Source organism: Astatotilapia calliptera, chromosome 17, assembly GCF_900246225.1.
Source record: "Astatotilapia calliptera chromosome 17, fAstCal1.2, whole genome shotgun sequence".
Classification (NCBI taxonomy): domain Eukaryota; kingdom Metazoa; phylum Chordata; class Actinopteri; order Cichliformes; family Cichlidae; genus Astatotilapia; species Astatotilapia calliptera.
This window is the reverse complement of record NC_039318.1, coordinates 4,470,016-4,482,410: the sequence shown is the minus strand read 5'-3', so window position 1 is coordinate 4,482,410 and position 12,395 is coordinate 4,470,016. Positions and strand designations below refer to the sequence as shown.

Genomic DNA, 12,395 nt, shown 5'->3' with positions numbered 1-12,395 from the left:
AACCTCCTATTATCAGTTTTAATTGACTTTTTAGATAAATAAATACACTTATATGAATATGTAACTGTAAATATGAGTAATTTAAAAATGAATTTGTGTTATTTCTGTGGATCACCTGCAGTGCCTTAGCCCACACTTTGGGACTCACTGCTCTATCAGGTTTACCTTAAAATGTGAAATGCCCTCAAATACCTTTTGTTGTGAGTTTGGAGAGTACAAATAAAACTGAACAGAATTAAATGAATCTGTTTTCAGATAGAAAGCATAGATTTCAAGAGTGGATACGCTTTTGACTACGATGACCTGGATGACTGAGAACCTTCACAGACGATATGTTTTTAACTTTTTCTTTGTGTTTTAAATTGTCATGCATTACAGGATTGATGGTTTTCTTTTTGCAAGAAAATATTTTTTTGGATTTTGACGTTGCTGTAAAATTATACATAACGTTAGAATTAATAGATACTTGCATTAGATACTCGCTGGTGCCAGGTAACAGCAATGACAAGTATTTACTGTGGGTCATAGGGCTGTAGCATATTTGATGAAGCATAAATATATTACAAAAGATTGGTGTGGAAAACAGTGATCACTGTTTTCAGAATCATGTACAGCCCTCTGCTCTCATGCAGATCGATTAGATGAAAAGAAATTATATATATTTTTTATTTTGAAAGACTGATTTGTGAAGTGGCAGAATAAGTTTTATTTTAGTATCAAGTATATATCATTATTGAATTACAAAAATAGAGAGAATTACATTTTAAAATTCACCACTTGTCTAATCCATGAAATCATCTAACAGTTTTGGACACTGTAACATTAATTCAGTCACAACAACAGTTCTATCAGGGTGCTTTATATTGTAATGTAAACACCAAGTCCTATAGCCCAGAAACATTGATGTGGGGGGCATAGGGTATAGGGAGGGATAGGGAAGGAGGGGGGTGTAATAATATTTCTAGGGATCGGGGCCAAAATGCAAATCTGCAAGTAAAATCCATATATATATAAATGTACTTAAGTATTTAGTTACTAATCACTGCTGCCAGAGAGAGTGAACAATTTCAATCCCTTTTCTTGTGACCCTTGGTGCCTCAGAAGGTTGAGGCCCTCCTTTATTTCTGACTGCAGCACTGAGACAACTGTAGTCACTCTAAATCAGCTTCACAAGCAGAAATGTTTGACAGACAGTTTGAATGAACTGCTGCGGAGCAGCCTGAGACCTACTGTCAGTATGAGTTACTGTCAGACACAAACCTGCATATCTTTGCATAGCATATAACTCCACATCAAGTGCATGCAAGTACAGAACCTTTGGAATAACTTGCATGCGCGTGTCACAGTTAAATTATACACAGACTGTTTTTCTTACTCACCCACTTGTGCACGTCATCACTGCTCTCCTCAAATTTCTGCTGGATCTTCTCCTCCAGGAAGTAGATACGCAGCTTTAGGCTGAAGTTCTCCTTCTTCAGGTCATTCAGGTGCTGTGAGATAGTGCGGTAACCACGGAAGCCAGAGTTAGACATGATGACAGGCTGCTCCTTTGTAGGGGGCACCGCAGCCCCCCATTCAGTACAACATAACGTGGGAAAAGACAGGACTGCAGAGAAGCAAAGCCCTGTCTGAAAAATCTAACTGTTCTGATGTTGTATAGCAAAAATCTAATGCTCTAATCTCTCCCGCTAGTACACTTCAATAGACAAGCGCAAGATCAGAGTGCTGGTCAAAACAAAAAGTGGACATGAGCTCCTCGCTGTGTGGATTTGTTACAGAGGGGCTCAGGAGTGGCACGAGAGGGGAGGATGAGGGGATGTTTCCTTTTTTACCACGAGAAAGGCATTACAAGAATCTGAGACAGGAGTGAGTGTGTGCTGATAACTGCTACAATACTGAGCTGCTGTAGAATATCCTTTCACTTGTGATTGTGTGTGTGTGGAGTTTAATTGGGATTACATTAGCCTGACATCAAAATGAAATCTCCTTGAACTGAACTGAATATGGGCATTTGTACATGAGCTACTCTTTGTATGTTCTCCAGTACTGACAAGAGCTGAATGTTTACAATACAAGTGATGCAAAAACATGTGCTCTACTAAAAGAAATTTAAGCTCCACAAAAAATAACAGTTGACTCAAAGCACTTTAGACTACAAGCACACTATGCATTTATCTAGTGTTTTATTCTAGAAACTTTAAGCGCCTTATCTACCTTACTTCAACAGCCAATCCTCAATCGCCCACAATCTAACATGCATATCTTTCCACAAAGACATATGGAGAACATGCAAACTCCATACAGAAGCTATGAGGTCAGAGTGCTAACCACTACACTGCTGTGCAGCCCAATAGGGGCAAATGTCAATTTCTATTCCATTTCAAATTTACATGGTCATTGAATCGTAAAAAGGCATAACTTGGTCATGCGCAGTTAAAGGGTGTCCTTTGAAATATGTACCATGCACGTAGGACTTTCACTTTATAACAATATAAGACCAAATTTAATAAAGCAAAATAAAAGTCTGCTCTAATAAATTAAAACAGTAAATGAATAAATACATGAAAATGCAGTCTCAGGAGTGAAGTTTTCATCTAAAAACAGATTCATAGAACCAGAGAGTACCAAACCACAGGGAGGCACTAATGCTCTACCAAAATTTCTAAAACCAGACGTCTCAGAGTGAACTTGAATCCAGAAGCTATTTAAAGAAACCTTTGCCCCACGGCTGTCACTGAGGAATGCTGAAGTGGGAGACAGTGATCACACATGCAGGGCTGTCCGATGCCAGCACTTCAGATGGCCCTGTGCTACACTGACTGACTGCATATTAAATTACATATGCCTGAATGCATGAACATATATTGTGTACACATACATGCACACAACATCTATGCCGAAAAAGGGGACGGCTATATGCAGAATGTTCATAACTGAAGGCTTTGAACATAAAATGAAATCACTTAGTCAGGGCTATTGAAACTTCACAGGGACTTTGTGCACTTCATTTTAAAAGAACACAGTTTGTTTGAGGTAATGTGTTCCTACTTCTCCTTTGGAGCGTATTTTTCTCCTTAAGTCTCAGCTCACACCGCTAAATGGCTGTGTATTTGTGTAAAAACACACACATCTGCTTCTCATAGGGCCCACATCAATCACTAAAGCAATGATGGCAATGATGGAGTTTCTATTTTTAGTGTTCCTATTTCAGTTACAATGTTATAATAAATGAAGATAAGAATGAAGATAACTGTAATGTGTATTTTTCATTGATGACAATAATAAAAAATAAATAACATTTTGTACGAGCACTGTAAAAAGTAAGAAGATAAGTTTAGCATTTCAGTCTATTTTTTATGAATTCATGTGTGAGAGAACACTGAAACCCTGGATGCACACTAGAGTGTGTGTATGTATTTATGTATATACTTGCGTATGTGTGTACTGCACTACTCACAGCTATTTGTCATTAATCAATCCTTGCAAACACAGAGGTTAAACCTGAAATATATTACTGATACAGTAAATATATTAGTGATGACAGTGGTAATCTTATTCTGACAGTCTGACAACACAAAATAACAAAGATTACATCTGAGAAATTAAGCACATGACCACTTCAGGCCAAAATGATCATAAGAGTTTTTCATGACTGCCACAACTACACTGCAAATCAATCTGGAGTTAACAAGAACTGGAGAAGAAATGTAAACCCGAGGCCATGCAGAGAAAAAAGACTAAATTTATTGCAAAGCGGCATGCCCGTGAAATGAAATCATCCTAATTCTCCAGGACTTTTCCAGCATCAGAGCATAATCCAATACAAGAGAAGGAGGGGAGAAAAGAGAACATTATAACTTTTTTTCCAGGCTGTTGCACCTCCAACTTTTACCACACTATGTTTCATGAGTCAGGAACAAACTCAAAGTCCCATTATTAGAATCAGAAAGTATTAAGACCTGAAATTTCACAGAAGAAGAAGATCCATTTTAAATGTTTTCATTGTCCCTTTCCACATTTCTTTTTCTTAAAAAAAAATCTTATGCCTCTATTAGAAGTTGTTTTGTTACCATGGATGGTAGGAGGGAAGCAAAACAGTTTACTACCCTCTGCCCTCTGTTTAACTGGGAGGTTGCATGTGTGTGTATGAGTTTGTGTGTCCTCCGGATTGGCAGACCATTGGGAGTTTTCCCCCTTTACCGGTAACAGGAGCTCCTTGATGCCAGCTAGCTCAACATTTTCCAGCCATACTCTCTGGCAGTGCCAGCCCGCTAATGCAACTCTGCAGTGGGAATGTCTGATTGTGTTTATTATGCTGCCATGGTCCATGCTTCACGGTGGTTAAAAATTATAATTTGTAAACCTACTTAAATCATCAAGAGAGCCACTAAAAACATCCCCAGGAGCTAATTAAAATTATGGACTAAAAAAAGAGGGATTAATGCTTGAAGCATTCTAGAAACCAGATAACACCTGCATGATGGCTGTATGCTGCAGAGTGGTTCTTTACGTATGACATGCAATTACATATGTGGCTGAGTTCACCATACTAGGAAAGACACTAAGCAATACAGAGAGGTGCAGTGCGCATTGCCACCTGTTAGCAAAAGGGTTCCTGCCCCAAACCCCAGCTGGGGTCTATATATGTGTCAGTCTGTGGGTTTCCTCAGTATGATTAATAAGTATGTAAACTCTGTCTTGTAGTCTAAATCACTTTGAGTGGTCAGTAAGACTAGAGTAGTGCTCAATTAATGTCAGTGCATTACATTTGAATGTGCTCAGTCTAAGTGGTGGGTATATTGATATTTAAGACATTAAATTCGTCTTCATTTGATTCGGATTAATTAAAACAAACAAAAAATAATAAAAAAAAAATCCCAGCACAACGTAATCTCTTTGTCACTCTAATATTTCATGGGATGATTTGAAACAACATTAAACTACAGAGACCACTGGTTATTGCAAACTGTAGATACTGGAGTGTTGTTTTTATATAGGACACACAGTGTCATGAATTTTGAATCCACAGAATTGTGGTTCAGTGTGAATGTACTTAATACTGTAAGCAAAACTAAAGTCCCTGCAAAACATTATATTACACTTAAATTTTAAGAGAACTTAACAAGCAGGAGAAGGCCATGTGCTACTGTTCTCACACTAAAAAAGTGAAAACCTAGCCTTAAAAGTGAACCTAATACACCTAGAAAACTTTTACAAGGTTGTAAAAAAACAAGAAAAAAGAAAGAAACTTCAATGTATTACTCTGAGATAGAACTATATACAGTTCAACTCTATTTTCCAGTGAATAATCATTTCTTCTCACACCACAAGACTCATAACACTATATCCAATGGTTTGGCCAACCTTCAGAGAAAATGTGACTCAATGTTTGAGATTTATTTACTGGGATAATTCATCAAGAGGAAAATTTAAAGATTGGCTGTCAGCAGAGCAAAGCCTGCTGAAGAGAGCGACTCCAAACTCAAACCCAAACAAAATACAGAGAATATCAGTGTCAAAATTCTTAACACAAAGTTAAGAACACAACGTGTATTGATTTAATTACTACGTTCAATTCAAAATAAAGGACAAAATGTATCTCTGTCCATCAGCCACAGGTGCTGTTTTCTGGTCTATCTTGCTAGGTGTGATCTATTAGGCGTTAAACATTAAACCAAATTTAGCCTTTATGGTCTCTTAATTGTTAGATAAGCTCTCTAATCAACAAAAGGAAACAAAAACTCAATTTCTAATCACGAATTTATTCATGATTCAACAAGGATGAGGAACCAAATGCAAAACATGGTAGGGGAGGTAAGGGCTGGTATACTAGACAGAGGTGCCATAATCCCGAGTCTTGACTCATAGTTGACTTTTCCTTATTTTTACTTCCTTTGTCTGATTAGCCTCACCTATTCTACCTAACTGTTCTGTCTTGTCCTGGTTAGCCCTTGTGTGTCAGTTAGTAAATACTGAAATGTCTTACCGTACGTGTTCCCTGCCTGCTTGTTTGCTTGTTTGTGTTTATTCGTTTGTTTGCTCTTGTTTGTTTATTTGTTCCTTTTTTTGGATTTTTTTAAATGAAATGAAACAATAACTTTTAGTTTATTTAGACATAAATTTAGACATAAAGGGACTTTTTAAAATTTGCTTTAATTTCGGTTCAGCAATGAGAGCTGAAATATGAGAGTTGTATGAGTTTAGTAGGTGTCTACATGACTCCCATCTATTGTTTTTAAAAACTGCAAAAGCATACACCTGGTTTCAGTTTTTTAATGGCACATTTGATTCAAATAATATTTGATGGTGATGACCAGATAGAGTAGCATTACTTAATAGTGGTTTTATAAATATAAACTCTGTCTGAGATTGAATGAAAAAGTCTTCATCCAAATGTTGTTCAAACTTCCCATCTGCAAAATATATATTTTAAGTTCACCGGGAACCTTATGATCCAAGCACCATCAATGTGCCTCATAAAGCAATCATTCAAGAAAGAATTACAGCTGCAAAATCAACAATATTTAAACCTCAAGGCAGTAAAATAGATCTGAGCTAATAAGGAGTTTTTGCCTGTCAATAAGTTTAATGGAACTATATGAATTCCAAAAAAAAGTACTTTTAAGTACTTACACACCTCTTCATGTAGCAATAATTATAGGCAGAAGACATCACAGGGTTAGGAGGATGTCAGACTGAGGATGTCAGACTGAGGTCTCATCACATCTCCCTCCTCACACTGTCTGTGTCTTTGGGTTTGACAGAAGCATTCCCAGATGTGGTGGCAGCAGCTGTGTATGAGTAAAGAATGGTGTAGTGCTAAGGAGGTGTCAGTCGCCCATCAAGGTCTTGGAGTAGAATGGCACTGATGGGTGGAGCGGTTCAACTTAGAGGGCTTCAACGGCTTTTCCAACCCATCTGCCAGATTTAATGCAGTGGGTTGGAACAAGCAAAACAAAATAAAAACAACCCCCCCCCCCCCCCCCCCCCCCAAAAAAAAAAAGTACTGTAACATTTTGACTTTGCAAGTTGATTTTTAAGCATTTATGAGCTGGAGTGTTTATCTTTCAACCCTCTTCCATGCATTGTTTTGGCCAAAGACATACTGTATGTAAAGTGTGTTGCATGTCAAGATGAGGTCAAGGCGAATGTGCTACATGCAGCCTGCGGGAGCAGTTTCAGTGTGGAAGTATGGCTTGCATGACTCAAAAACCTTGGCTGGCCTCGGTGTTTAGCTGCAGCAATCGCTGTGTTTCCATGGCTATTTACCATGCATGCCATTGTTTTCCTTTAATGATGCCAAGAGAACAAGAGGCATGAAGCAAAACAGGATCTGCCTCTCTTTAACAGCACACACTGTGTCCAGACGCTCAGATACGGACTACGGATTATTGGTGGATTATTTACATCTTCTCCACAGCAGGGACAAGCAGGCGCCTGGGCCAACCCCATGTTATAATACAGGATCAAAAGCACTCAGCATTGTAAATGAAACTGGAGCCTGTCAGCAAATCATCTCAGCTGACACATAGTTCTTAATGAAATCACATTAAAGGTTATTTCAGAGGAAGCAGAGGACATAAATAACAAGTAAACCCTATTTTATCACTGTACAGCTGTAGCAGCAATCACAGGTGGGGGTTTAGGATTCATTTTGGAGCTGTTTTGTTTTCTGTTGCTACATCACCTGAAGAAAACAGAGCATTTCTGCATTGATTCAAGATTTTGAAGATTTCTTCACAGTTGAAGAAGAACGATCAGTCCTGTTTCCCTCCTTCCTTTCCCATTTCCAAAATCCATTTACTTTTACATGTCAATATTTCCCTCCATCATTCATATGCCAAGAGCCTGTATTTCCAGGTTTTATACCAGCCTCTGATTTGTTGAGATTATTTTGTCTTCACAAACAATTTGTAATTTGTGGTATCCCGTGCGGCTGTTTCAATCTCATTCACAGATTTATGTATTTTTTGGTCCAACACTTGTTATTCGTTTAATTTTATCAAAAGTTGGCTCATTGATTTGCCCATTTCCAAGAAAAGAATACAAATCTAAATTACTGCATTACTAACCATCAGTGTCAACTTAAATTAATTTCAAACTACTGCCTTTTTGCACGTTCTTACACTCATTTAATTTAATAAGCGCATTTAATTCAATTTCTACTATTGTTTGTGTTTCTGTTGCCAAAAATATCATAAAAGTTTAGCTATTAAAAGACTGCCATTCCTGAGACAGATAATATTTCTTACACTAAGGTTTTTAAAGTAGGCTATATTTAACTTTAAATTATGAAGAGCTTTTAACTTAAGGCTAAATCAATCTTTAAATTGACTTATCTAATAAATTACTACTCATGAGTCAACTTATAGTCAAAGCTCAACTATTCCTTCTTTATGTTCTGCACATTCAAAATAAAGAAGTCACTGACATTTTTCAGGCAACAGCTTTGCCCATTCGAGTAAAGCAACCTTATCAAATTTATAGTGTAGAAACAGTAGCTTTTTAAAATGTTTTATTTTTATCAGGAATAACAGAAAAATAGTGAGCCATGAAAAATGCTGTGGTCTTGGCTTTGTTTAGGCCTGGATGGAACCACAGACAGTTTACTACTCTTGACCAGTCATAGGCTAAAAGGTTACAACTACCACGGAGTTAACAGTGTCTTTCAGTTTAACCCACAACTGATGTCGTGTATTTTTAGGGGGGAGGGTGTCATAAATACTATATCTAATACATGTCAGGTGAGATCATTTATCGTTTCTGCCCGACTGAAAGGCCTTCTGGAGCTATTTAACAAGAAGCCCCATCCATCGTTATAAAACTACAATTTTATATGATACAGAGACATACGAAGGTCAGTATCTTCCAGGTGCAACACAAGCTGAACACCTACAACTTTAAATTTTACTGGATAAGTGACTTTAAAAGGCTGGAAATGACAACAGGTCTGTGAGAGTCCACTCACAGAAACGGGATCAGATGTACCAGCATCATTTTCCCTCCTAACCCAGGCTGTCTGAGATATCTGACCCCCGGAAGTGAGTGGAGACTGTGACTGATGCCCCAGAGCATGGAGCTTGGAGCTCCAGCTGCTAATGCAGCATGATACTCCCATAGAGAGAAGGAGAGCAGGGAGCAGGGCCTGAACTCAGGCAGCTTTTGAGGTTAAAACACAGCTGCTGCTGATGGCTACAGGCTTGGTTGCTCTGCCAAAAAGGAAACCTTATCAAAGGAGCACCAAGAAGTCAGTGGAACCCTATGTGTCGATGTCCAAGTTAATAGAGTGAAAGAATTCCTGCCCTTTGGTCTCTCTGACAGAGCTATTGTGTGTCTCAATATGGGTAAAGGACAATCATATTTAACCATGTTTACTGGTTTGCAGACTGTGCACCAGTAGTTATGATGTCACTTTTAGCATGTGCAAGCAAGCATAACTGTTGGTGAGTCACTGGGGAAAAAAGGCTATATCTCTCAGCTTCTTGTATAAGAAGATAATAATTTAATGTCAATTTGCAGAGGACTGTAGCGTCACACAATGTAAAAAAGTCTAATCTGACAAACGTGTAGAATTCTATTCCATTAGGCGACAGGCAATAGACATAAAATAAAACAATGCAAAGTAAAACAATCTCTCTCCTTTCATCTCAGACAGCGCTTAAAATTATTGTCACATCGTGGCCCCAGTCAGTTATTGTTGCTTAAAGCTCCGCTTGTTTTGTATTTATAGTATAATGTCTGCCTCTTGGAGCTGGGCAAGCAGAGAGGACAGCAGCTTTTTCTGGTGGCTTATGCACATGCATTGCAGATAAAGCTCTGTCTTTAATGGGAAACTGATGGGAGACCAGCATGTGAGGCCGCTGGTGCTGCTTTCACTGCTCTGCACTTTGTGTGGAAACACAGCTAACATTAGCATGTAAACAAGCTTAAGTGATTTATCATCATAACAGATCTGTTTCCGCTCGCTAACCACCTTAGCCAATGTGTGATGAAAAGAAGATTGAGTGTGGAAAAAGGTTATTAGTAGCTCCTTAAGTACATTAGCAAGGAAGGCTCTGATGATGATGATGGAGAGGTGACAGCAGCTCTTAGTATGTCCACTAAAAAAAAAAGAGGCAAGTTGACCAAGTACAGACACTTTCAGGTAAACATCTATGAGAAATCACTTCTTTGAATGAATATAATTCATTTAACCCGTTGTGTTGCCAATAATCCACCTTAATTTTTCATAAATATTTTTTGTTGTTGTTTTATAATTATATTATTTTTGATATTTTTGTACAAGTTTCCAATAATACTGTACAACTTATCACTGTAAGCCATATTTTGGGGGGTAATATATAACAGATATTATTTTAACTACAGACATAATAACATTTTACCATTTTCTTGTAATTAACAAATCTTATACAGAGGATAAAACGAAGATCGTTGCATTTTACTGTCACATTATTGCCCCTTCTCCACAGTAATGTGCATAATTCCACCCTTCAAAAATTGTAGGTCATTCGGCCATATTTGACTACAAAAAGGACTACTGTAGCGTGCTTTATGTCATGCTTAATCCCCTATATTTTTCTCACATTTCACTGACACCAGCCCTCAATGTTTTCATCACCATTTGAAAAATATATGTATAAGAAAACATCACATTTGTGACCAAATGTAAACTGCCGTACATGTTACATATACAAATGTTAAGTACCCAAAGATAAACAGGAAGAGCTTCAGTTTCAGATATTTGGCCAGGTTTTTAATTCTAAAATTTGCATGGAGAATTCAGTTTTTATTTCCAAAAGCCTCGACTGTTTCCGTTAAAGTGATGCAATAATCATCACGATTACTTCTGAAGGCCTGAACCTTAAAGATAACTCTGCTCCCCTGCTTTCTAAATGATTTAGACTCAGACTCTTGTCTATTAAGAAACATCTTCACCACTGTCACCTCTGTGATCATAAGAGTTACACTCTGTGAGTCATACAGCACCCAGTAACCTTAATACACCATTGCACTGACTTTATCTGCAGGCTTTGGTATTGGCTGCTTGACAAAAGCATGTTTTTAGTTCTACAGAACTGGAAAAAAGTTGTCAAAGATTCTTCAGCCTCTGCCTGTGTTTGCTTAGTGCTGTTAACTCTCACAGTGGAAACACTTGAGGTCTACAGATTGATAGGAAACCTTCCTGCTAAGCTGATTTTACTCAAATCTCCCTTTGCTCTGTGGTGATGCCAGGACTTATCAGAAGACCTCGTTACAGGTACACATTCTGTAATGAGCAGATAAAGACAAGAACACACATTCTCCACTATATTTTTGAAACTATGATTTTCCCTGGATCGTACATTCCCCAATACTTTGTCTGTGTGTGAGGTGGCTCCCTTTATGTTATTTCCTGTTTTATTTTGATATTTTCTCGTACCATGTGCCTCGTATTTAGTTCCTGCTCTTGTCTTGTTATTCCTGATTTGTTCCCACTGCCTAGCCTCATTACTTTGTGTATCTCATGTCTAAGTCTCCCCTTGCCCTTTGTCGTGTCCTCTCTCATGGTTGTGTGTTTTTCCAATTTTTTTTGCTCCTGCCCTGCTCAATGCATGCCTTGGTTTGTCTCCCATTTTTAACAGCAATAAAGCTAAGTTTGAGCTCATTTCTTGTCTTGTGATTCCTGCATCTGGGTGCTAATTCTGCCTCTTACATATCTTAAGCTTGACCAAGCAGAGAACAAAGAGAGTCAGCATAATCCACATGTCTAAACAGCAAGTCATTTCTAAGCCATCTCCTTAACACAAACTAATACCTGTTCCCATGCCTCTGCTCTGCACACATGCAGGCAGCCTGAGCAAGGCCAAGCAAATACTTTCCATCAGTTTGTGTAAGCAATGATAAACACATTATGTCTAATCATAAGTGTATTTCATGTTACAGTTGGGTCAGAGCCCTTGCAGCCAAAATGCCCAATTTTCCCATGGTTGTATTTCAGAGGGAGAGTAGGTCTGTGACTCATTTCTGTGTTTATGGCAAGTCTAAATTATGGTATCAAGTTCAGCTCAAATCGAAACAAGTGCCAACTATCATGGCAGACCATCCCTTGCAGGCCACTTCTGTCTTTGGGATGCAGTGTAACTCAATCTATCCCTGAATTTCAGGCTCTCTGCTTGGAGTCATTTTCACTGTACAGGGAGAGACAGAGCAGACAGATCTGAAAAAACAAACACAGACCTTTAGAACAAAGTTAGTGGTTCTTTTTTTTTCAAATTTTTTCAAAGAAGAAATAGAAACCACGTTTTGTGAATGAAGCCCAGCTGACAAACAGAGGAGGACCTCCGCACGCGCATTTGTGTGTGTGTGTGTGTGTGTGTGTGTGTGTGTGTGTGTGTGTGTGTGTGTGTGTGTGTGTG

At 38.2% G+C, this 12,395-nt stretch overlaps 1 protein-coding gene across 3 annotated transcripts in view; it reads right to left on the bottom strand.

The window, feature by feature from the left end:
• The window catches only part of pde4dip (phosphodiesterase 4D interacting protein), a 95,508-nt gene that overhangs the window by 46,625 nt on the left and 36,488 nt on the right, over positions 1-12,395 (bottom strand). For all 3 annotated transcript variants that reach the window (XM_026148218.1, XM_026148216.1, XM_026148217.1), the window contains exon 4: positions 1,380-1,490. In XM_026148218.1, the coding sequence (XP_026004003.1) occupies positions 1,380-1,490 (111 nt within the window). The remainder of the gene's footprint in view (positions 1-1,379; positions 1,491-12,395) is intronic.